This window comes from Poecile atricapillus, chromosome 2 (assembly GCF_030490865.1).
Source record: "Poecile atricapillus isolate bPoeAtr1 chromosome 2, bPoeAtr1.hap1, whole genome shotgun sequence".
In the NCBI taxonomy this organism is placed as follows: domain Eukaryota; kingdom Metazoa; phylum Chordata; class Aves; order Passeriformes; family Paridae; genus Poecile; species Poecile atricapillus.
In genome coordinates this window covers 50,335,389-50,362,919 of record NC_081250.1, presented here as the reverse complement: position 1 = coordinate 50,362,919, position 27,531 = coordinate 50,335,389, and the positions used below count along the sequence as shown (strand labels likewise).

The 27,531-nt window shown below is 35.3% G+C and overlaps 1 protein-coding gene across 1 annotated transcript in view; it reads left to right on the top strand.

Moving 5' to 3' along the window:
- The window catches only part of CNTNAP2 (contactin associated protein 2), a 1,026,949-nt gene that overhangs the window by 669,840 nt on the left and 329,578 nt on the right, over positions 1–27,531 (top strand). Inside the window, exon 11 of the mRNA XM_058833182.1 lies at positions 6,896–7,002. Coding sequence (XP_058689165.1) covers positions 6,896–7,002 — 107 coding nt within the window. The remainder of the gene's footprint in view (positions 1–6,895; positions 7,003–27,531) is intronic.

The window sequence follows — 27,531 nt, the reverse complement described above, 5'->3', positions numbered from 1 at the left end:
AAAACTGTTTCGCAACCTTTATTGGGAATATGGCATAAAGGAATTTTTCTTTATCAAATGCCACTGTATATTTTAAAATTAATTTTTCCTTTGTAAATCACAGTCTTTAAAAATGCCAAGAATTTATTATTTTTATCTCATGACAGAACAAGTTTGATAGTGTCCACCAAAGAAACATGAAGGCCCTGTATTGCTGTAAGTGACAAAGAAAGGACAGATACCGCTTGGTTCAGGTTTATTTACTTCTGCCATTGTTGATTATACGCATGCGTGCACAATTAGCTTAGAAGTCAGCAGCAAATTAAACTAGTTTGGGAATTATTGTGAATCTAAGTTAATTTTACAGTCCCTTCCATCTGCCCTTTGTGTTGCCTTGTGTAGGAGTTCCAAATCCTGTTGCTGAAAATCTCAAGGTCACTTTAAGAGCTTGTTACCTTGTAAGAAACAAGAAATAATCTTACAGGCAGATCAGCTGGTTTTAAAAACATGGACTCTCAATGGAATGGTTAATTTCAACCTAATATTGGTAAAGTAGGACTCTGCAATAACACTGTGTCCTTAATTGGGTTATCTTATTTTCAGTATGCTTTTACCATGATGAGTGCAATGTCTTCTATTGCATTAAAGAGCAACATCACTGCAAACAGATACATATGTTTAGAATGTTTTTATGATTTGGTTACCAGTTTAGAGAATGTCTTTTAAAGTAAACAAACATATCTTCAGTGATTCAAGTTACAAGCTGAAAGCATTTATTGCTCAAAAAAATTATTTTCCTTGTATGTTATTTTATAGATGTAATCTTTTATATCATGGTCTTGAGCAGTCAGGCAATCCTGAAGAATAAAAATTTTTAAGTTTTTATAATGTTTTAATAGTCGTTTTTTGGATGTGAATAAAGGTAGATGGTAACAGAACAACACTAAAAAGGACAGCAGCATGCATTTTGAAAGATCTTTGCAAAAAATGGTGATAAAAAATATGGATTTGAAGGATATGTTTGGAGGTGTTAAAAAGGGCAACTAGTGGGAAAATACTGGAAAACCACTCAAAACAAACTGATTGTGGTTAGCTCTGAGACAGAAAAATGAACAAAAAAGCAGAACAGAAGCAATTTGGGAGAGAAATGAGAGGTGAGGTGTGAGCATGAGGAAGATTAGATAGGGATTTGATGATGAGAAGGAAAAGATTGAATTTCATGTTAAGCATAATTCAGCCTGGGTTATTTTCCTTTGTGAAAAGCCTTTAACATTTTGTTCTGCTCAACAGAAATTCTCATGCTGTCATTATCACTGTCGCATTTGAGTTCTTTTCACTACATTTGCAGGCAGCCCACGTCAAATATTTTTTTGTGTGTGTGTGTTCCTTTTGACCTCTCAGGTGGAGAAGTAGTTGCACAGGTGAATGTTTTGTTTTGGTGATTTTTTGGCTTGACTGTTGCACATGTATATATAAAGAGCATTGGTTTAGTTTGTATCTAAACACAAGCTGTATTTTGCACTTATGCTAGCAATAGGAAGTGTGAAAGGGAAGCAGGAAAGGAAAAGGCAGTGAAATTAAGGAGAGGTCTGTGTTTTACAGAAGAGAATTGTGAGATTTTTGATGGTTCTTTAGTACTGAGGGACTTTAACAGTCTGCATGTGGCCGTATAAACATTTGCCTTTCTGCACAAAAGAACTTTTTTTTCTTTTTGCTCAAATGATTTCTAAACCTAAAAATTGGAGTCAAATACTATATACACTTTGGGCACAATATGTCTAGGCAAGCTAGTTAATGTTTTAAATAACCCTACCCTGAGGAATATTGTCCTCTAAAAAGACTGAGGCAATGGTCTGTTGACTTACAGAGGATAAATAGCACATTTACAACATTAAGAAAACATAATCACATAATGAGAAAAAAGAGATTGAAAGAAATGCTTTCTGTTTCTTCTGGAATATGAAAATATCCAGATTAGAAAGGTGTCTGGAGAGATCTCTGAGCTCATTCTCCTGCCTTCAGGCAGACCCAAACATACTTAAGTAGCTCCTGATGTATGTTGAGTTGTTTCTGAAAATACTTTCTAGCACTAATGAACCTCATTGCATTTTTGCCCTTCCCCTGCAGACATTTCTAACAGTTTGTAACCTTCCTGTTCCCAAGAACTTTTTGTGCAATGGAAAATCAGCCAGTGCTCATTGCTGCTGAATAGGCTGTGAGGATTTCTCCATGGGTCTGGTATCACTCTCCTGCTTTTACTAACATTATGAGATACCTTTGCTTTGTCTTCCCTTTCTTTTCTTTCTTGCTGTCAATAGTATGTTGGGCTCATTTAAGACCACTGTACCTCATGTGGAACAAATCAAACATAAAACCAAAAAAAACCTCCAAATAAACAAATACAAAAGGAGAACCCAACCAACCAAACCCAACAAACCACACCAAACAAAACCTACCAAACAGCAACAAAAAACCCAAATAAATTTTAAAAAAAGCTCCTGATTTTGTCTTATGAGATGACATAACATGATGTACTTTAACAAATAGAGAAATCCAGATTACCAGATACCTATGAATCTGCCTTTAGTAGTTTTGTTACATTTTTGAGGAAAATAAGGAGTTACCTTGAAGTTAATGCAAGATAGAGTAGAATGCAGCAGATGCTCATCAGCAGTGGATTGTTCAGTGTTAACCTGATCGCCTTCTCTGATAGAGCACAGTACTTCTGGTCTCAGACAGGAGAAAAGTGATAGATCTGTTTTGCCAGATGTCAGTAAAATATTTGACATATTGCAATGATGGAAATTATTAGCTAACCTAGGGAAGATGGAGTTTGAGAGAAGAATTGCAAAAAAGTTGTGAACTGTCAAATGGAATTGCCTCCCAATTTATACTGATGGGCTAATGACTGGCTGGGAGATGAGAGTTGCTCAGAGATCAGTGCCAGAGAAAATCCAGAGTTTAATGCTTCAGCCTTGGCTCAAAATTAGGAATAACTTCATGAAACATGCTGATGATCCAGCTTCAGCCTAGAAAAAAAAACTGAATGATTTGAATGACACAACAGAAGTTACAGTACAGAAACCTGAATGATTTGAATGACACAACAGAAGTTACAGTACAGAATAGTGCTCTTGAAAACAGTAGCAAGATTTTCTGTATGCAAAGGAAGTCATTGGTTGGAAGTAATTAAAAGAAGGAGAATGGGAATTTAGTGAAGGTCTTTAATGTGTTGAGCAATCTCAGAATGACTTTGAGCCACTATTCTTTGGTAGTCAGCAAAATGACTACCAAAAATATACTTATATTAAGCAAATATGATTCTATTCTATTCTATTCTATTCTATTCTATTCTATTCTATTCTATTCTATTCTATTCTATTCTTAAATATATATCTATATAAAGCAAAATAATTTCATTAAACAAATCTGAAAATTTTTATGAACTCCAAAATCACCAGACACTTATAAGACCTCCTGTAGAACACTCAGCACAATACAAGTTCAAACAGGAGCAGAGTTACAGGGAGGAACTATGGAAAATATATTTTCCAACAGGAGGCTTCATCTCACAAAATTACAGACTAAAAGTTATGATTGCTCTCTGCCAAGTATTAAGATGGAAATCCAAAGAGAAAACAAACACTCTTTGATAAACAAATAAAAGTTTCCAAATAAAATACCAAACCAAACAACATCTGTAAATTCTCTATGGATAAATTTTGGGGTGGAAATTAAAAGACAGTGTATCATATTTGAAGGGATGAAGTTCTAGACTTGCCTTTCAGAAGGAGACATAGAGCAAGGAAGTTCTCAAAGTGGAGTCTGCAATATTTTGCAAGTTCTTGAAATATAGGTGTCCACAACGGGAGGAGACACAACTTGGTGATGAGGATCTTGTAGTTCTGCTTTGTGATGGTTTCTAACTTCAGAGCCTGGTTTAGTAGGGAAGTGCTGTTTTGAAGGTTTGTTTTGTTTTATTTTGCTTTTTATGCAATGAAGCCTTATTCCTAAAGGAGAAGAAATAACTGAATTGCTTAGAAACATAGTCTTTTAATAAAAATAATCTGCAAATCATGCATGCACTGAATTTTTTTGAGATTTTGAGTGTTTAAATTTTGAGTGTCTATTAAATGATGAGCATAAGGTAGAGAAATGAAATTATTGTATATGCTCAAAATACAAATTTCTTAGCAGGATATTTACATATTGAAAATTGTAGATTATTCTCATTCTATAGAAAGAAATGTGTTTGAAAGAATACAGTGATAAATGTTATTCTTTATGATATTGTTTACTGAACTCAAACAGGTTTTTTTTTTAATTTCTGCATTCTGGTTATATAGCATTTCCTGTAAGCTCCATTATGGTAGGTAAGGTTTGTCCAAAGTATGGACTGATGAGCACCAGATTATGTTACAGAAGTTTGCTACTGGATTTAATAGAAAATAAGTCTTATAATTCCATCTGATAAAAGAAAAGAGGGTGAAGGGAGAACATCAGGAAATCATCTTATAGTCTGATTTAAACTTCAGTGTGCACTAACATTAAAATATTGTTTACTCCATTTTTTCTAAATACACCTTCTTTAAAACAGCAAAAATCAGATGAGTAAAAAAGAAATTTTGCAAACGCAGATCCAGCCATCTACTGGAAGCCATTACACTAATCCAACCATCATACTGGAAGCATAAAATTAACATCAAGGAGTTTGCTAAATATCTCTTTTTATGACTTACTACGCTCCATTAAATGATACAGATAAATATCTAGTTTTCATCTCTCCGAAGATTAAGTCATTTACCTCAGTTATATAGTCAGTAATGCAGTCTCTTTACTAGTTATGTTGTAATAAAAGTAAGTTATACTGCACTAAAATGTGAAACTAGTTGCAAGCATTATGTATGAGAGTTCATATAAATAGCTGGTAAAATTCACATAGAAAAATGTTTGGTTTGGTCATTGGAAAATTACTTTTCAAGTAATGTATGTTCAAATGTAAATGAAGAAGAAAATACATAAAAAGAAGTTATTTTGAAAAGCTGGAAAAAATACAAAACCATATACAGATTTAGGAACTTTTCTAGTTATTTACAGCATTGAATAAAGTGGGTTTTTTGAGATTATTTTCAAAATGTCATTGCTCTTTGCTTTCCCTACTCTTGTACCCAGAAGCTATGGATTCCTGTAAATTGTTAATTGTTTGTATGTTCAGAAATGTGCTATTATACAGTCTCATTTTTCTTCTGCAGTGTTGAGAACACAACTGAATAGCAGTAATCAGCTCTATCTGTTCATTTAGCCTGCCACACTTATAAAACTAAATGAATTAATTTAAACCATGTTGAAGACATAATTTATTGAACTGGGATAATTGCCTCAGGTAATTTCACTGTATTTTACCATGAAAAGAAGATTTTTAAATGTCTTTTTTTTCTTGCTTTAGAAGAGCATTTCTTTAAGAACTATTTTTAGCCACACCAGTATTTTCTGATCTTTTTGAAAAAGAATGGATAGCCTTGAGTTCTATAGAGTATAAGACATCTATATTCTGTATATTTTGAGGTATGTGTACTGGCATGCACAAAACAAAAAATCATTTCTAAATGAGAATACACAATATTCAATTCTCCAATGCATGTTGTGGCAAAAATTATTCTCGGTTGTTGAGCCATGCATGCCAATGCTGCTAACTGGAAATTGAGGGAATAAAGAGACTGTAAGCTTATAGAGGAATGACTCAGATCCTCTAGTTTCAATAAGTTTCTGCATAGGAAAACAAAGCATTCTTTGGATGTTATTTATGAGAGTATAGTTAATTGTCACAAAAATATGATGAACTTCATTTATCTTAGAGATAAGAATACTTATTTTTAATGCATTACTGAAAGAAATTTCTCTGTCTATAGGGGCCTCCTAATTTTAGTTTTTAATTTCATAGTAAAAAATATAGATTTGGCCAAAAAATTCATGAAAGAAAAACTCCTTTGTTTCTTGATCAAAAAAGCAGAGCCTGTACTGATTGTAGGTAATTTAATAATAAGAAAAAAAAATTCTTGGAAATGGTATTTCGAAGCCCTATCAAGGAAAAGTTTAATAGTTTCATAGGTGAAAGTAAATGGCAATTCCCATTTTTTACTAAATTTGATAGAAAAGTACCTGGGCAAACTCAAATCTTTGAAATCACATTTAAATAATATTTAAAAAAAATTAATGTATGTTCTGCTATAACTTTGGGGTTTTGCTGTTCCACTCTTTCTTTTGCATTCCTTCCACTCTCCAGCAACAGTGTAGCTGGAAAAGAAAAGCAGGTGTGTGGGGGAAAGGAGAGCAACCCTTGCCACAAATCCCTGTTAAGAGAAAAACACAACTTTTATAACAAAGCCTATCTATATATAGTTAGTTTTAATAATGCAGCTTTATTAATTTCCTTCCATCCTAGCCAGCAGGCAACCTGTCTCCATTTTATCCCATTTCTGGCAAGAGAAAGATGAAGAGCAAGCCAGTAGTATTTTGTTTTTAACATCCAGTCAGCTGTTGGCTTTTGTCACTCCTTGAGGTGTGACACCACCTCACAGGTGCTGCACAGCAGGAGGAGGTGTGACTTGTGATGCTCTTTTTGTTTTGAAGCTGAGTACCAGTCATAAGTTGCTTAGAACCCTGGTTTATGATAATGAATCTATTCCACCTTTAATGTGCTTTTTTACTGTTTGTAAAAGGGCTTCAGCAAAGCCCTGTTGAATCCTTTATGCAGTTGTATGTTCCAATATAAATTCTGTTAATACACCTAAAATAGCAAGGATTGATTACTGGACAACGACATGATACACTGCTTGTGTAGCTCAAAATCTTTCTCTGTGTAAATCTTGATGCTCATTTTGGTTTCTCTTTCTGTCTTTGCATCTGTTCCTGACAGGTGTGTGCCCAATCACTGTGAACACGATGGGAAATGCACCCAGACGTGGGACAGCTTCAAGTGCACTTGTGATGGAACAAGTTACAGTGGTGCCACTTGTCATAACTGTAAGCTACCCTGCAGTTTCAAAATTTCAATGGAGTAGGGAAGTCTCTCGTGTCTTTTCATTGAGATAAAAAAAAAATCCTTCTTCCTTGCTGGTTGTTAAAGGTCCTCAAGCCTCTTTTGAAAGAAGGTGTTGGCTTAATCACCTTCTTACATTACCTGCATCATGATGAATGTATACAGCACTGAACTGCACCATGCTGCACACTGAAGCAGTTCAACAGCAGCTGGCTGTACTGAGCAAACACGTTCTCAGAAATTGAACACAAGATACAATTTCAAATGGAAACAGTGAATCTGCCCTGAAATGTTGGGGAGAGCTGCTGACTGCTGCTTGAAATGCTGGTTCAGGTTGCTAATCCCAAAGGGTGTTTATACCCTGATTGTTTAAATCTAATTATTTGCTCTGTGGTAATGAGTTTCTGAAATAAGAGTATTTCCTATGAGCTCCACATGCCCTACACTATAAAAGCACAGAAAGAAGGAAAAGGTACTGTTGTCCTTTTATAGGTCCTGAACAATGCATGCTGAATCAGTGGCATGTGTCTTCTATTCCCTCATTTACTAAAAAAGTGGGATTTAAATCTGCAAAAATACCTAGGACACAGAGAAAATATATCCAGTCTTTACTTTTGTTCACTTCTTCCTTTTGCCAACAATCTCCTAATATTGAGAAGAGAGTAAAAATACTTTTGAACAAGCTGTCAGTTGAAATTGAAGCCAGGATTTAGAGAAATACAAGTTTATATTACTTTACAATTTGCCTTAGATACAGATATGTATAACTTTACAAAGATAATTGCAGATTATTTTCAGTTTTAACCAAAAATCCCAAATCAATGAGAACGTTTTTGACCATTCACAACTGTCTGAATTAAAACAAAACCCTAATTTATGGTTAAATATTATATAAATGTAAGAGGGGATATATTTTATGTTATAACTATTGATACACTGAGTGGCAAAGTTCTCTGTGATCTAGCTGTTGAAGCTGTAAAACTGTATGAGTTAAATAGAAAATTAATTTTGATTAAAGAGAAATATTTAAGGTACCAATGCCTATAGGAGAGATTGCATGGCAGCCCTTTTCCTACCAAGAGGAAATGTGCTCAGTGATGGCATGGATGCATTTAATTTTAGGAAAGAAAACAGAATTTGTGTCTATCTGTGCTCTGTTGTGGTGTGTGCAGACCAGCTTTTAAGACATAGCTGAACATAGTTATTCTTGAGTTGCTCTTCTTGAGTTCCAGAGAAAAGTAGCAAGGGCAAACAGAAGCCATCACTTCTCTGAAATCACATTTATTACAAAGAGAGGAAATAATAATCCAAGAAGATGTGACATTTTTCTTAATATGATGCTCACCTCTCTTTTATGTGTAAAACAGTGCAATAAGGCAAGTAAAAGGTATTGCTGAAATGCAGTACTGAAATAGGGATTTGAAGTATATTGTCCTGTCTTTATGTTATGGATAAAGTGTGTGGGATTATGTACACTCTCCAGGTCATTTGGAGACACACTGTTCAAGAACTTTTATTTTTCTAGTTCAGGCAAAATTTCTAACTGAGATGTATAAGCTTTAGTTTTGTTACATTTTTTCATTTAAAAAACATAATTTTTTGTTTTACCATGTGCTGCTGTACTTTAGAAGTCTTCTTTCTTACAAAAAAAGGTTGAGCAGGAAGTTATTCACTTGATAGATATCCTGTCAGAATGTGTGAAATCCTATGCCTTTCTAGAGTATTGAAGCTAATGGCACAAAAATGAAAAAAAAGTTAAAAAATTCAGCATCAAGATACAGACTGAGACAACCTTAACTCTTCCTTTATTGAGCAGGCAGTAGCTGTCAGTTTTTACAGGAGCATGTTCCAGATACAGCTGCAAATAATGATGGGATTTGTTGAAGCTTGCCAGAGGTTGTAGTCACGCTGCCCTGCAGCTCTGCTGCGCTGATGCTGACCCTACTGTCCTTTCCTACTTGTGCAGTGTGTACGTGTATGCTCAGACAAACTTAGTGTGCTGCCTTTTGCTTTTGAATTTTAAAGTTTGTGGCAGTAGCTGCATGAAAGGTATGCTGGGGAAGGAGGGAAGTTGGAACGATAGCTGGTGTGTGGTATAAAAATAGCTGTAAGCAATTTTAAACAGCGTTGCAGATTGCATGAAAAATATAGCAGATGTCATGATTCTGTGGAGCTGAAAAGTATGTAAGTGCAGATAGCACTTGTTCAGTACCATTTTACTTAAAGATAATATTATTTTGCAAAGCAAATTGCCTTATCTGTCACAGTAAAATATGTTTTTCTTTTGTCATTGTATGCTTTTGTGGAGGGTATAACGGCATTTCTCAAAGAGGTTGAAGTCAAGACTGTGTTAGTGGGGATTGTAACTCTGTAGTTGATGATTTTAATGAGTTTGAGTTATGCTGAACTAAAAGGAACAAGATAATTCTGTGTTACTGAAAGGTTTTTTTCAGTGAATTGATTTTGCTTTGGTCAGGTAATTCAACACTTTCCTGAGCTTTTGACCTGAAACAAGGCAAATCTTTGCAGCCTTGACTGGATTTCAGATTGCAGTTTTAGTTCCCTTTGAAGTTGAAATTCAAAGACAAACTCAAGGGATGAACTCCTTGAAGTGAAACAGAGAAAAAGGTTTGCATGAAAACCGTATGAATCAAAATTACTTTGTTTCACACAGGTCTGGCTATAATATATCATATGATAGTGAAAACAAGTTAGTTTAGAGATGCAGAGAAGTATGTGTTCTGGGGCTGAGACATAGTGGGAACTATAAACCAGAAATAAATAACTAGAGAAAAAAAAGTTCCAAATAAATAAATCTGAAATTAAAACTTTAATTCTTATTATTTCTCCAACTGTGTACGCTTGTTTTCTATTTTAAGATTATGAAATAATTTCCTTTTTGGAATATGACACTCTTGCAGGAAGGTTCTTCACCTTTCAGAGATACACTAGAATCCCCAAGCTCTGTGTTCACTATCTTGTTATTTCTTTCAGCTAAGGGATATTCATGCTCAAAGAAATGCTGTGGCCTGGCAAAATCAGACTAGAGTATTGATTTTACCATTAGGCAAGACTGAAAGATAAATGAATGTATTTACTCAAAAATAATGATTTACAGTGATGCAACATTTACAAAATTATTTAAAAATTAATTGAGTTATAATTAACAGCAAGTATCATTCTTACTAGCTTTATTGTATCATCTATATTTTAAACCCTGACTAATTAATTTTACAGCCTACCAGAGGCTGGCTGGCATGCAGAGTTCTTAGAGTGATATTTTCTAGAGTTTATTAGTAAATGGCTCCTGAAAACTTTCAAACAGGAGCTCATTTTTCTGATTACACCTTATCTCCATTATTTTACACCAGTTTATTTATCTAGCTTTATGTTCTAATATTCTTTCTGCTGTTTACAGCTTCTTTAAAACAGGGTGGTATAATTTTAAAAATTGTGTATTGGGATAACTAATGATTATTCAAGCTTCTTGTTCTGAGATTTTTTTGTAATATAGGTCAAGACCCACTTTCTCTAGCATCTGCATTTAAGATAAATGTGAGGAAGAACTTACAGAGTTTACCATGATGGTGATGTATCTACCTTCCACTTCCTGCATAAACTTCATTAGATTTAGGAAAAAGCCAGAAGCACCTTATTTGATGATATTTTCCTTCTCCTAATGATTTTCAGTAACAAAAATATTCAATTTGTACTTATAAGAGTAATCTTAATGGTCATAGAATCACAGAATGCTTTGGGTTGGGAAAGACCACAAAGATCATCTACTTCCAACCCCTGTGCCCTGGACAAGGCCACCTTTCACTAGACAAAGTTGCTCAGACCCTCTTCCAGCCTGGTCTTGAACGCCTTCAGGGAAGGGACATCCACAGCTTCTCTGGGCAACCTGACAACTCTCACAACCTTCACAACAAAGAATTTGTTCCTAGTATCCAATTGAAGCCTGCCCTCTTTCAGTTCAAAACCATTCCCCTTTCCTTAATACTACATGCTCTTGTAAAAAGTCCCTCTCCAGCTCCCTTGTAGGCTCCTTGGGGGACTGGAAGTAGCTATAAGATCTCTCCAGAGCATTCTCATATGAAAGACAAGTTCTTCTTCTTGTTCCAATTATTTTTCTTTTATTTCACCTTCAGACACTCTCCTTGCTTTTACACCTGTACAGATTTCTTCAAAAATATCAGACAGGAAAAGGTTTTCTTAAAAACCTTCAGTTAGTCCATAGGAGGGAGTAGCATCCAGATCACATGTGTTCACTGTTAGTTTTGTAAGACAGTGGGAGAAATACAACTTTGTGTACTCCTGTCCCTAGAAGAGGCACTAATTGCATCAGAATATACAGAGAATGCAGTTCTGCTGAGAAAGAACATTTGGGATTTTTGCATTTTTAGAATTGGTGGTTTGCTGTCAGGTTTTTCAAAAAGAATATTGGAAGCAATGTAGTGATTCTTAATTTTCATAAAAGGGAACCTGACCTCTGAATTCTCTGTCTTCTCACAGCTTGTTGGGAATAAATGTTACCCTATAGTTTGGAACCTGATTCGAAGTTAATGGTGCATAAAACTTCTCTTGAAATGATAAGTATATTAAATGTCACTGGAGTTTAACGGGCACTGATATTTTTCCAAGGAATATTGACTATCTCCCTAAAACAAAATATTGCTTTAATAACGAGTTTAATATTTTCTAGAAACACACTTGGAGTAAGAAACATTGTAGAAGCTGTGATAATTCTCATTGCTGGCTATTATCAAAATTAATAGTTGGCAACACAAAATTAACCTGCATAGGCTCTGATCTTCAGCAAGACTTCCATCAGTTAGTTTGTAATATCTGATTTTCCTGTATTTCTATAAACAGGAAAGCAACTAGAACACTGGGGTTTATACAGTTAGAGTCTAGATAGGAAAGAAGGTCATAGCAGTGGTGTTCTCCTGTCAGAAATTTGGGAAATAGTGAAAAAGTAAATACATAATTTGGCAAAATGATGCACTGAAATTTACTTCAGGGAAAAGAAAAAAATGAACTGCATCATTTTCTACTCATTTCAAACAAGAAGAGCATGGGTTTCCATTTCACTGGAGGCTGGAGGAATTATGAGAATAACATTGTTATCTTTGTGATAGAAAACTGATTTATTAGAAAAAGCAGATGCCTTGCTGTTTCACAAGCATATTAAAGCACTATTTTATAGGAAAAATACAATAAATACCTCTGTGGTCAGAAATTGTGATACATGAGATATTCTTGTGAAAGGATGTTCTGATACAAAGACAGGAAGAATGTTTGTTGCTTTTTAATACACCTGAAGAGGAAGATACAACCTAGTCAGAAATGCCCTATATTTTGAGAAGACTTGGCATAAAACTATCTCCTCTTCAGTTGTCCTGTGGGCATTTATGTGCAGGAATTTTACAAACTATCACCTTGACGTTTCTGAATCTTTGCCAGTGAAGCTTGATGTTTTAGTTATTTAGTTTAGCAACATTTTTGCTTAAACAAATGTTGGATTCCAGAATTGGCCCTTTTGCAGAAATCAGAATAGGGATATATGCTACAGAGTTGGGGATGTGCAAATAGCTGATTTTAGTCAGATTTAGCACAAGTCCTTTACTCATATGACTCAACAGATCACACAAGCCTGAATGATTTCCCAGTAGCAAATGAAGAATTTCCATTAGTAAAGTTGTTGAAAGACAACACCAGAAAACACAGAACAGAAATCATACAAAACATACAAACATATGAAACAACAGAACATTCTGGGCTGAATTTCTGCAGTGGAAAGCTGATATTTAAGGCATGCAGTGGGACTCCACAATGCTGATTTGACTTGTTCATGGCAGATAGACTGAATTATGTGAAAGGAAGAGGAAAAAATAATACTTGGAAGCCAAACTCCTTACTTTTAAGAACATGAAAGAGGGATTTTCAGGGCAAAATCTGAGTTGCTCCCATTCCTCCCTCCTCATGTGTTGGGCATAATTTGCCATATTTTGGCTGAGGGAGGACAGCAGCTGTGAGATACAGTCATGAGAATGAGGAGCTTTGCAGGGAGGGGAACTGTGAAGTTACTCTGCTTAATGTGAGGTTGGAGAAATAATAGGAATTATTTTGGCAGAGCTGCTTGGTTTGGGAAGACTGGGGCCGGAGGAAATATTTATGAAATAAACACTGGGCACAGTGATAAGAAAAGGGTTATCAGTTCTTCTAGCACTGATATTAGACTGTTTTGTACTAGATGCTGTGCGAAAAGGCAATATAGTTCCTCACCCTACCACCTCATCCTCTTGTGAGCTGGTGTTTGAGTGTCCCTGATGAAGCCTATGGTTTTTTGAATAGCTCTTTTGAGTGCCTGATTTAAGACTTACTTGAGACCAGAGTCTAAGTAAAGTCGTTTCCAGGAGGTGAATAATTCCACATTCAAACTCAGCAGTACGGATGAGTGAGCAATGCTGATCTTGGAAAAATAGGGGGTGAAAAATAAGCTAAAATTTCTGAAATCTCTCGAAAGAGGCTTGTGTTTTCTTCTGCTCACAGTGTCCTGAGAAAGCACTTTCAACTACTGACTGTTCTCTGTCAGTTATGTCGCTAGCAGTTTATTTTTCTCCTCCTCTTTGCACACTCTGTATCTGAAGTAATCAAATGTTCAAATTTGATACATGCTCTGCAAAACCTTACTCTCAGATGTTTGTTTCCTTTGAGAATAGAGATTCTCAAAGCCTGTTTATAAAGACTTTTGTTTACAGTGGCTTATTAAAAGGATTGTATAATCAATATGCTACTTTCTAAGGAGGCTTATTTTTTTTTCAATAATGCTTTTCAAAGAAATTGTCATTGTAATTTATAATTTTCCTTGTGGATTAATATTTTATTTATTATGTGTTTTCAAAGGATTTAACATAATGCATGTCTTTTCAAATGTAGAAGATTCTATTAAATTACCTCCTGTATTAAAATGTAGTTTTAAAACAAGACTGAAGTTGTTGGTTTAGTCTTCTTTAGCAATTTTTAATGTGTAACATATAAGCCCAAAATTGTTGTATTTTTTTTAGTTTGAGGATGTTTCAGTTTTTTCATTTTGAAGTCCAATATTTGTTTAAAAATCAGATTGTTCTTAGTTTCAGTGTTATAAACTATAGTTCTACTACTACTAATTTATTATCAGCTGAGCTGAGAGTTGCTCTTCACCAGGTGTATATGAAATGCAGAATGTGTAATAAATTGGTAGCAACTTGCATTTTTATTGTAAATAAATGGATATGGTCTTTGTTCAGGCCAGAAAGGGCTGCAGTTGCAATATGTGCAATAGCACCTGGAGTATTTGATGCAAGTAAAGTGGAGAAAATTAACATTAGGATGCGACGCAGAATATGAATAATCAACCAACAGTAATTATGCTGAAATTAAAAAATCAGCTGGAAATAACTTTACCAAGTGAAGTTTGAAAGAGCCTGTAAGGGCTGAAACTGGACTTCAGGTTTTAGCTGTTTGTATAGTTGAGTTGTTTATATATAGCTCTACATTAGAATTAAGTGTCATGAGTTTTGAAGCTAAATTTCCACCAGGTGGGGTCAAGTGGAAAAACAGTAGAACAGTAAAGAACAGTGAAGTCAGGGTCTAACTCAAAGCATTTTCTTGATTCAGTTGTAACTATCTCTTGCAAAACTACCTAAGTAACGTTCCTGAATTGCATCCTGCATTTGGGAAAACTTGGGTATTTGTTGAGTTTTTTGCGGGCTGCTGTAACCGTTCTCTATTGTTGTTCACAATGCACAACCAAATACTGTTTCCAAGGGACAGATAAAAGAGAACATGTAATTAACAATAGATAACTTTAAAGCAGCTCATTTATACCATAAAATCAAAGCCAAAATTAATTCACAGCCTGAAAAGAACTCTGCAAATAAAGACTTCAAAATTAATTAGCTTTTTCTTAAACTTTTCCATTAAGACAATCTAACACGTTGCATACTTCACTGTTAATGCTTTTTTGCAATTAAAGTTTTTTAAGGTGCTTATATTAAAATCCCATTGACAGCCATTAGACAGAAAAAACATGTTTTGAAGTCACTCTAATCCTATTTTCTCAGATGTGAGAGAATGAAGTTAATGCAAATATCAACTGTTAAAGATGTACCACAGTCAAAGCAATGAGAATTTCTTCATATATGCATGCATATTTTTATCTGTCCACATGAAATTGTTCTTTAAAAAGATTTTTAACTATTCAAAATAGAGGAACATAATGGGTATAATTAGGCTTGCTATTCAAAGATACTATGCACCAATGGATAACCAGATATTATCCAATGTTTTTAGCAATTTTATATAGATCAGCTAGCACAGATAGATTTGATAAATTCTACCTTTACAATGAATTTTCCAGTGTAGGAAAAAATGTTTGAAGGCTGAATGATCAATCTAATAGGACTGTGGATTGAGGAAAAAAAAATAATTAAATTGAGTGAACCCCCAAGATACTTCTTGTGCATTCTACATCATATTTTGTTTTAATAAGTAGTATAGCAATGTTCATAAGAGTAATTGTATGGCTACTGCAGTAAATAAGCATAAAGAATAATTATTGTCAGCTCTCCTATGATACTTCCATGTGAATGATATGTGTTCCAGATGGTGGGGGTTCTCATTCAGTTTGGTTCTAGTTTATGGACACTTCCTTTCTTGAACATCATTATAATATTTCTTTCACTATTCTGCAGCATAAATGTATTGCACCTATATACACCTTCCTTAGGAATCAAATTACTACATTAACCCTTTTCATTCAGAGGTAAGAGCTGTTATGCTTCTTTGTACTTTTAGTCCAGAGGGGTTTGGAGTTTTTCTCCTTCCCAACGTGCTGTAATTTAAATGGGAGATAAAACAGGGAAAGTTTTAGGACCAAAATCTGTTAGCAAAGTAGATGCTTAGTATCAGTCATGCTCCATAACTATAGCTTTAAAATTTCACCTTAGGTAGGACAGCCAGTATTTATCTTGGTTGGACAAGTCTCTTAGCAGAAGTAATGGCAGGTTATTGGAATTCTTTAAATATTTTACTGAAGCCAGAGAAATCATTATGTTTACATAACTTTACAAAAGCTTGGAAATCACTAGTTTCATAAATACAGTTTGCTAGTATTAGTAAAACTACTGAAATATGTTGACTTAGTTTGTAGTTTCTCATTTTCTCAGTAGAACCCTTAACTATACTACTTACACATATTTAACTGTGTATCTAGCAGTATCAATTTTATTTTACTGGAAGCATAGTCTTTCTTTAACTCTCATTTTGCAAATTTTTAATCCCATGTATCCATACCTATGTAGCTTTTACACCAGCTTGTTCATCCCATCCTTATTCCCTGATGGCCTAACTACTTGTGTATAAAACTTTAAATTTACTTGTGTCTGTGGTTGCTGTATTTTATGTGCTGTGTTTTCAGTACACTTTTAGGTTCAGAAGGCATTAATAGCTGTTCTAAAACAGAGAGGAAAATATAATGTGCTTTTTTCAACTACTTTTCTTTTTTCTTTATATTTTCCACTTCTACTTTAGAGCACTACAAATATCACTGCATTTCTCAGATTCATGCTCGGCCTAACTGAGCTACATCTTTCTGAAATTATTAACTATGCCTCTCCTTTTCAAGTTCTCTTCTGATTCCCCCATTTTAAGGTTTCTTAATTTCTCTGTTATTTCCTTTCAACTTCAACACTTTGTTTCTTCCTTGCATCATTCTTTCTCTAATCATTGCTCTGATTATTTTCCTTCTCTATCAGTCTTCACAGCCACATATTAACACACGTGTACACACAGGAGCACCATACCCAGGAAAGATCTGGAAAATAATTGAACAAGGAAGCAGAATAGACTGTACTGATCAGATGCAGGACGCAACGAGGCAAGCATAGTACCACAGAACTATTTATACTTACACTTCTTTTTTCCCTGCATTTTTTTTCCTCCTCCAAAATGTCTAGCCCTCTGCTTTTTCCTGCCTTTAGTTCCATCCCTAAATATCCTGTAAGTCTTGTGCAATTCTGAGCTGTATTTTCCATACATCCCTTGATGAGTCACCTTCCAAGGCAGAAAATCCCTTGGTCTGAAAGGATTTGGGGAGAGCTGCTACCTGTGGTTCATGGTGATGGGGGTGATGGGCTCCATGCCCACACACTGGAGCTGAGGCTGTGCTGTGACAGCCCCAGACAGGTTGTTTGTTACTTGTGTGCATCCTTGATTTGAGTCAGATGGGCTTGAGTGCTTTGATGGCTCCTGTGGTGGGCCTGGGAGCAGCCTGGCAGAGTATTATTCTGGCTTCTGCCCTGCCTTGGTTCTCTGAGCTCCTCTGTAGGTGTGCAGATGGGCATTGTTTCTCAGAACCTGACACTTCCTCTATATTCTCATTCCCTCAGTAAATAGTCTAAATTAATACTCTACAGAAACAGATACTGACAAAATAGAGTGTGTGCCAACCAGGGCAGCCCCCAAGGTACCTATCTAACATCTTACTAATTTCACAGCTCATCCATTATGTGAAAAAGATGTAAAAGTGATTTCTAGGAAGTTGCCAGGACACAGTCATTCCATTTGAAAGCATCGGAGGGAAAGCATGAAAAAAAGGGGACGTGGAGCAGATGTTTCTGTTGATGTTTTTATGTCAGTTAAAAAGGTTGAATTCTGTTGGCAGTGCAAGTTGCTTAGTGATTAATGGAAATGACAAACATGATGCATTCCTTCTAAATTGGTGTCATGTTGATAAAGAACATTTTGATTGAGATAATGTAAATGTTGATGCGAGGATTTGTTTTCATAATGTCTAGATCTTTTCTGTTTGTGGAAATAGGTGTTCAGCTCCTCTGAAAAACTCACTATTTGGTTAGGAGTCTGTCAGTCTGTGTGCACAGCAGCGGTTTTGTAAGCAAGCTACTGTTCTGTGGTTTAGTGCTTGGGTTTTTTCAAACATAAGCTTTTAAACTAAGATTTTTATGAAATTTTATTAAACCTATCGTTGGTCTGTTTGGGATTTTTTCCCAATAACTTGTTGTTTCCCTCAAGTATATCTTGTATTCACTAAATACAACCAAGAAAAGTACCATAATTTCCTTCACATTATTGCTGGTTATGAGAAGTTCAGATACAAAAACATTTAGGGATCTGGGGTGGGGAAAAGGAAGGAAAGGGGCAGAAGATGGTGACAATTACAACCACTGAGTCTGGTAAAAATAAAACTGGGTTACAATCCTATAAATGAATATGTGGGTAATGGATTTTGCAAACATTAATTTTTGAACAAACAAAACAGACACTACAGTCTCATTCAAAGCTGGGTAGTGAAAATATCTCATGTTCATCTGAGCATTATTTAACATTCATTAGGTTATTCAGATCTGAAGAGAGATGAAATGCTCTGATATCCATGGCAGGAAAGATGCAGTATATACTTAGTGACGGAGAATACTTTGCCTTATTCAGTGTCTTTGCTATTTGTAGCCACTTATAGATATCGTGTGTTAAAATAAAATTCCTGATAATCTGTATCTTTGACCTGGTTTTTCTGGAGTTATCTCCCCTGCTTTGGCCCTAGTTTAATTTGCTGAGGTTTTCACTTGTGCATCTGTGTTCACTGTAGAGACTAACCAAGGATTTGTTTTACACAGATGGGAAATTGTAAATCCAGAGTTTGTCTTTTCTCCTTTCCATTACCCTGGCAACATAAAGTGAGAATTGGAGTAGAACTCATACTTTTTCTTTAAGGGTATGGATTTTTCAAAATTTGTTTCTATACCAACTTTGAAGCCTTTTGCATGGAAGAGAGGGATAGGAGGAAGGGGGGAACAAGGTGATATTGGCAGCGTTCCTGTTACCTCCCAGGTGGAGAAGACTCATTTGAGTTCCAGGAAGCTCTAAAGCTTTCTGTGGATGGGCCCAGTGTAAGACCAGCACAAGTCTTGTGAATATCTGAGTTTCTCTGGCAATCTTGCCTCTCAGATGCAGGGCCCAGGAATGGATTCCAGCTGCATAAATGTGCAGCACTATCCAGATTTAAAATGAAATTGTGCCATTTCTACCCTGAATAGTGTTTTGTTCAGTCCCAAAATCCATGCTGGGTTTTTGGGGTTTGGGGCTTTTTGTGTTTTTGTTTGGTTTTGGTTGGGTTTTTTTTTTGGTTGGTTGGGTTTTTTGTGTTTGTGTATTCTTGGATGACTTAATTCACAAAAGCATCTTGTTAAAAATTGGTATCTAATTATACTTTCTCGTGATGTCTGTAGGCTGACACCGTTACAAAGATGCTAATTGTCTAATCTATGGCTTGTAATTTAAAATCACTGCTAAATTTGTTTAAAAATCCATTTTGGTTCAGCCATTTGTATTTAAATTAATTTCTCTCTTCCCCCCATCTCTCCCAGCCCAAAGCAAAGAACAAAGTTGAGAGAGAAACAGAAGCACCTTTCATTTTGCCATTAATAGGTTGTTTTTTTCTGCATTCATAGCAAATTCCTGGGTTGAGCTACTCTGTAGTAGCTCAAATTGCAGTTTTCACCCCTATAGCAGTAATTTTCCTTATTATCCCAGTGGCAAATAAACTTGTGCTCTCTCAATCTGATGGCAAAGCCTCTATTTTGTTCCTTTTTTTACCATAATGGTAATTGTCATGTTTATCATGACATAACTGAGCCTAGAGTAAATTTGATACAAAATCTGAAAATTTCCATATATCTTGTTTTTATTTTTACTGCTTGTAATATATTTTTTTTCTATGGGGCATATTTGGATATTGTGCTAATGGTGAGAACACTTTATAAGTTCATTAGCTCACAGTAGAAGGCAGAGAGAGAATGTGAGGAAGATATAGAAGCTTTTAGAAGGCTGAAGCTTAGATCTATGGCAGTGTGAAGAAGTCTTATGCTCAGTCACGAAGGAGCTTTGCTTTTAGTGGCATGGCAGTCAATGCAGCCATGGACAGAAATGAACACTAATCCAGATAAAAAAGCATTAAAATTACCTTTGTTGGTTTACCTTGCCTATTAAATTAAAATAAATAATATTTTCTTTTAAATTGTGCCATTATATTTTTATTGTGCTATAATATTTTTTATTTCTATAGTTTATTTCTATTATTCATATGTATATAATATTATATGTATACTATTATGTACATATGAAAAATGTAAGATTTTTTTTCCATTGGAAAGGTATTTTAGGGATTTTGAGTTGTAAAACTACTGAACATTGGAACATACTGAATATTGGGAAGGACCATTTTTTGAGGGGGGAATTGAACAATTTTAGAAGCAATGGTTGAGGAAAACTGCTGACTTGTGTTTCATTTTTCATTTAGGGATTAATTAACATAAATAAAACTTGGGGAATGTGCAAAATAACCTGGCTGTGCTGGCCATTTTCCATTTTCATATGCTAAGTTTCATGAAAAATTTGGAAAATCCAGAAAAGTGAGAGAATAATATAGCACCTAAAAAATCCAACCAGTGCTCAAAATGAACAAACTTGGCCATCTCAATGTAGAGAAGAGATTAGTGTCTGCAAATGGAAAAAAGATGGTTGCAAGGAGGAGTGCAATAACTTATCCTCCAAATCCTCCAAATTAATTGTGACTAGAAAGAGAAATTATAAGTTTAAGTTGCAGCAGAAAAGCCCCACAGTGTAGAGAGTGGAACAAATGCTAATACTGAAGGGCTGGTGGAGGTCTAGGCTGCCTTGATGTGTCAAGGAATTTACATCAATTTAAACCAGACTATATCAGGAATGATACATGGCTGTAATGGAGATTTATTTGGGAGGTGGATTAGATTATTTTGAGGTTCACCACAGCCACGTGATTCTGTTGTTATACTAATTATGACCACAAAAATATTCTGCTTTTTATCTCAGCATTTATTTCTTCAAATATAATTTGAGTAATTGAACTATCTTTTCCGGGAATAATCCAAGAATGATGGAGTATTTATTTAATGGGATGTTGAGGGTAACAAAATTGAAGCATAGGGATTTAGGTTAAAATTGTATTTGAACTATCATGAGTAAAATAGTTGTGTGGTGTGGAAAAGATTCTTGCTAATATGATGACAGTGAAAGGATGAAACTTTGAGCTCTTAGAATTCATGTTCTTGTCCTAGCTAGCTGTGAAAGTAAACCAAGGACCCCTAAAATGATGGTAACCTGGAAAAACAAATCCTACTTTCCCTGGGAAGGTATTTAAAGATGAAAGGGTTTTTACTTGTACTTCTGGGACTGCAGTAGCTCAATTCAATTTCTGGCTGAGAAGACAATCTAGTCATGGCAGAAAAATAGTGCTTGATCTGAGTTTCATTACAAGTGGAAAAATTAGCGGCTGGGGCATGGGCCATGTCATACACATTTGGTGGACTTGTTCATGATACCTTCTAATTTTCTCCAATTCTCTTATATACAGTGAAATTTACCAATTGCCTAATGGCACTTGTATGTGAAAATTATGGTTCTTTGCTGAGTGGCTGTCCATGTATAGCAACAATTCTTTAACAGAGTGAATTAGTTTCCTTGCAGATGCAACATGAGCACACAAATTTTAAGTATTACACTCAGGGCTTTAAAGGTTTTCGTTTACTCAGATTTTCATTTATGCATTAAGTCAGGAAAGGCAGGTTTCTGTTTGACACTGTCTTTAATAATGAGGTGATATTGCATTGGCAAGGGTATGTCACATTTGGACACTTCTTTAGTTCTTTTTTTTTTAACCTGGAAAGTCATTTGTTTGTAACTAAATGAACTGTAACTGCATCTAAAATTGTTGTGTTTCTTCAGAAAGAAATTTCTGGAATTCCCTTAGGCATCACAGTAGATCCATTTCAGATGTCAAAATTAATCTTTTTATGTACAGTTTATGTACAAACCATATTTAGGATAAATATTTTTTTTTTGCATAAAGCTGCAGCTCATTGAGAAGTTAAATTTTCTTAACAAACTTTGGTGCAGCTGCTGACACATCCAGGTGTAGTTTCCAAGTGCTCACAGACTGGGCACAGAAGTTCAGTATTGCAGCCAGCCAGGCATGCTGGCACATTCCTACTGCTCTGGCCTGTCCAGGTGAGCACACTGTGAGCAGCCACAGCTGCTGCCTGCATTGTGAGGGCCAGCAGCCTTCAATGTCTTGCAGCCTTTTCCTACCAGAGCCGTGTATTTTCCTCAAAGTGCTGCTTCCTGTTCTTTTCCTCATCAAGGTAAGCTATTTTTACAGGGGCATCCTAGATGCCACTGATATTTAGTGGTGTGGCTTGTGGTGATCCACCTTCTGGTCATGCAGAACTTGCTTTCTCTAAGAGTCAATCATAAATTTAGCGTGAAGAACTGCTATTGGGGTTGCAAGACAATTTTTTTTTTAGTTACAATTTTATCTTTGTTCTTCACTGCCACCTTTTATTTCGGGTAAGCTGTTCTTCTTTTAGTAAATATTTTCAAAGTACTTTTTAATCAAGAAAGACTTTTTTAAAGGGTTCTTTGGCAGTATGCAGAAAGCAAACCAGGCATTTCATTACCTTTTGGGTTTTTACATTAAGGTTATTGTGTGATAAGTAAAAATGACAAGCAGAAATCCTAAAACAGAGGTCTTGGTTACTTTACAGCCTTCTCTGTGCAGGATCAGACTGTGTTAGGTGTTTTTAATATTTTGGAGCACTTTTTCAGGTGAGTGTGCATACACTTAGAATGATAAGTAGAAGTGTATTCAAATGGTTCAAAGAATTTTAGATACATATGTGATTCTATATCAGAATTGTGATGGTTTCTTCCTAAAACTAGGTTTCTTCCTAGTTTTAATTTACTTCTGTCACTGTTTGTAATTTTTGACTTCAACTCTCATAGCTGAAGGGGTTGTGAGCTTCTGTAAACCGGCAACCTAAAAAGGTGGAGAGGCCAAATCGAGAATGTTCAGAAGTTTCCAAGCACATTTTCTTTCCCAGTAGCAAATGAACAAGGGCACCCCTAATATTTGGTAACCTGGTAAAAGCTACATCAGAAAACATTTCATCTCAAATTCATATCTGAAAGGTTACTTCTTACAGTGTGAGGTGTAAAAGTAAATACCTGTTCACACTTATATTTTGTCTGACTTTAACAATACATATTATTTTTTTAAGTTAAAATTCTCACTAGAGAATGAATTTTTAAATTTATTTTATTTTTTAGATATTATAAGGTTGAATTTTAAACAATTTTTTTAAAATCAGACTTGAAAAAACTGGCAGATGTAAGGCTTGGCTCTGACCATTACAGACATCATCCTACAGAAAGGCAAGAACATTGAAGTAATGTTGAATCATGTTGGCCTTTTGTGGAGCTTTTTAAAAACTTTTTAATATCCTTGAGGTAGTACAGCAACACAGCAGCTGTGTGTATTCCTTCTGTCAGACTAGAGAAGGGTATTTTTCTCTCATATATATTTTGCTTTGACTATGATGGAATATCTAGTTCTTTTCACTTCTCTTAAAAGAATTTTAAGACATCATTTCTCCACCCTGCAGCATTGCAATGAGTAAAGGATGAGTATAGGTTTAATGTGGATGTGCACAGACAGAAAATTCTGCTGACAGAGCAGGAACTTACAGTGTACATGTATTGATGTATAAAAATTTATTTTTAAACATTTTCCATTTTCCAGTTATCTTCTGAATATATGTTATAATAAGGCAACAAATCTTATTTTATTCTTTTAGAATAAATTTCAGGTATGACATTTCAGTGTGCAGCTATTTCTTGAGTAAGCTTGGAGATTTTTCCCCTTCCTTGTATGTTTGTGCTTTCAGTGCTCAAGAGTTGAAATCAGTTTGAGTTACATAAACCTAAACACCTCACAGTCTATTCTATATCTCTAGATTTCAGTACTTTTCCAAGAAATTGAAAGTGCTGGAGAGACATAGCTGGACTTTGTAGATCTGATGCATTGCCAGTTTTTGTCACTTTTGCTGTCATTTAATTCCATCCATTTTTCTGTACCTACACATTTTCTATGTTCCTGTAAAGCTGAGATTTACTCCTATATTAACAGGTGTTTAAAGGAGTTTATTCCCTGCAGCAACCACATTCACTGACAGAAACAAAATGTATTGCAACACATTCATTGAGCCACATAGTGCAGACTGTCATGGTAGGTAATCTATTTATAATGAGCTTTGCACTTATAAAAGGAGGCTGTTTGTCAGCCCTAAAATTAAAGCTGCCTTTTTGCATAGTGATGGAAAAACTGTAGTTCACTAAGGTGCCAATGAAATTTTATGGGAGCATCATATAGGGCCACAGAGTTTCTAAATCATTTTGTCGTTTGTTTATTCTGCTTTTTGGAGATAGCCAGCAGCTGTGCCACCTGTGCAGGATAACTATCCCTTGATCTTTACACTAGTCAGAAAGTAAAACAGGAGCGAGAACATCTGCTTCCCTCAATCACTTAAGAGCCACTGTAATCTAAGAGATGTTGATTCTTTCCAACTGTTGACTAACAGTCTTGAACTGGAAAAAAACTATTCCATAAACTCTTGCCTGAACTATTTTCTTTTCCTCTAATGTTTAAAATTGAGGATCCTAAAAACTCAGAAATGAGTGTTGACTTTCACATCCATCACCACATCCCCTTTGGTGTTCAGTACCCATGAAGAAAGGCAGCAGTTTAAATGCTCTTAAAGGCTGTGCCGCTACAATGTTTGTTGTTAGCATTTGTTTCACTCTAGGCTGTTCTCCCTTAGCCTACTTGCCTAATCGAGCTTTTCTAAGAAAAAATACTTTTCCCCTCAAGCCATGCTCATTCAAATTCACTTTTGTGAATGTTAGCTTAGTTAATGGTGAACTTCAACATGTATTCATAGTTGCATTTGTTAGCTAATTAAAATGATTGGATTTTCTGCCTAGACCAAGAAGCTTAGAGAAGCTTGATGCTTTACACCAAAAGATACAGTGAAATTCATTTTTTTTTTTTACGTTTATGGTTTTAAAGCTTCATCTTCATGTTGGAACACAGAAAACCCTTTCAAATATTATCATGAAATGGATTTGGTGGTCTCGGTTTGATCTGTATTATTTGGGAGATCAAACTTTTTAAAAGGCTATTGCATTTTTTTGGTGCTCTTCTCTTTCTAGTTCTGATTCTTTTAGTGCATACTTTTTTCCTGACTCTAAGAGCTTGGATCACTGTTCTAAAAAGGTTTTCACCCCTTGCAGCTTGTAGACAACTTCTGATGCAATATGAAAGCATGTAAAGAATGAAGAAGTTGTTTTTAGGGAGGATTTTTTTCCCCCTATTCTACTCAAAAAAGAACATAAGTGACCTTTGAAAAACCCTAACAAACTGGATTTATTATGGTAGAAATAGCTTATCCAGGCATCAGGGTGCATGTTAGTTTTACATTTAGCTTGGAAGATTTTGAGGTTTAATACTATTCTGAAGTCCCTTAAGACTACATATGTTGTGTATTTGGACCAGGTACCTAGAAAGCAAATATACATTTTTGGCATTTCATTTCTACTGGCTTGAAAAAGCAAAAATCTATTGCCCTTGTGTCCTCATTTCTTCCACTTTTTTTGTCTGTTTATTTTTCTTTCTTATCTTCCAGATGGAGTCAGCACTACAAAGCCCTTCCCTCTCTCCCTCTGCCCCCTCTGTATGTGGATATATGCAACCATTTCTCCTAATTCACATCTGCACACTAAACTTTATGCCCAAATCTTGCGTTCTGCTTCCTTGTCTTTTCTTTTTTATTCTAACCTCTTTTTATTGTAACCTCACTTAGTTTTCTCATTTAAGCTGATTTGATTCTCCCATGGCCTCTTCCTTATATTCTGTTTTTATTTTCTTCTCTCTTTCAGTGTGCTTGGGTGACTTCTAAAACAGCATTCCTTAAATGTTTTTCCTTTCATCTACTCCAGATTTTCTTTGCATTTCTTATTTTCTATTTCCACCTGTTCTCTCTCTTACACACTACTCATCTTTTTGTGTAACATTTACAAGAGCAAGTAGTGGCTGATAAGGTGATCCTGTGCTGTCTTCCTTTCTATGCCATCATCCACATTGACACCTTGGTATCATGTCTTACTTTCCTCCACTCAAGTTGCCTCTGCCTGATGCTTGCTGCTCTTGTTCTTTATGTAAGTGGCTACCCTTTGCCATCCAGAGTCAACAATATGATCTCTTTCTGTCTCAATTTTCTTCATACACCAGAACACGACTCCCATTTCCTATTGCACCTTTAATTACCGGTTATTTTTTCAGTATGTGAAATCCATTTGTCCCTTCACTATGTTTCAGCGTCCCTGTGAAGTGATTTATGTTACTGCTCTCTGCCTTTCCATTTTTCTTGATTCCCATTTTTAAGATCTTTATGCATCTACATAAATGGCCTCAAGTTCTGCCAGGGTGGATGGGGGGGTGGAGGGTTTAGAGTCACAGAAAGGGTTGTAAAGCATTGGAACAGACTGCCAAGGTAATGATGACATCATCATCCCTGGAACTCTTCTGCAAAACCTGTGGATTCAGCACTTTGAGGACATAGTTTAGTTGTGAATGTGATGGTGGTGGTGATAGGTTGATGGTTGGACATGATGATCTTAAAGGTCATTTCCGATGTTAATAATTCTAGGATTCTATATGTGTGAGTCATACCTCCCAGAAAACTATCCCACACTCATAAGAACACTTTTCACAAGTTGAATTTGTTTAGGATGTCACACTCTTTTGCCTTCATTTGAAAAACAGTCTTAATTTCTATTATTTAGTGTTCGACATAATGTTGAAGCTTAACAAAGTTGACTTATTAAAAAGCAGTCTTTTCTGTGCTATAAAACTAATACCTACACTCCACTTTCTATTTCTCCCATTCCAGAAGAATAGAAAGAAAGGTGTCCAATTGAAACCCCTTAATTTTCTAGAAAAACATTTGACTTCCATATGACACTCTTTAATGTTGTTTTCTGAGTTGTGGCAGTATCTCTGTACAAACATCAGCCTGTGCTCTCAAAAGCAGCAAACTTGGATAAAAATGTCATATGGCCTTACATAAAGATCTGGTTACTACAGAGGCAGAGCTACCCTGGTTTACTGGAAGCATTTAGAAGATCAAAACACAAAACTTCAACAAGATCACAAACAATATTTCTTATCTTCTTGACTTGACCTGGAGTGCATTCATTAAAATCTTCCACTCGGTATCACAAAAATTATACATTAATGGAGTTAGCATTTTATGATTTTTTTTAGGTAGTGTGTCAAGATTGAAGGAAATACTTCTGCACGAAAAAGGTTATGAATTCCTTATGAATTCTGCATGAAGTGCCTGAAAAGAGACACAGAGTCTCCTTGAAAATGGAAGAATATGTTGACCTTTGTTTGTGCAGAAAGGGGAAATGGCTTAGCGTGTTTCACAATTTAATTAAAGTGTCAACTACTTGTATAAAATCTATTTTATATCCTCTAATGAACACATACAAATTTCCAGGAAATTCTTTCCCTTATA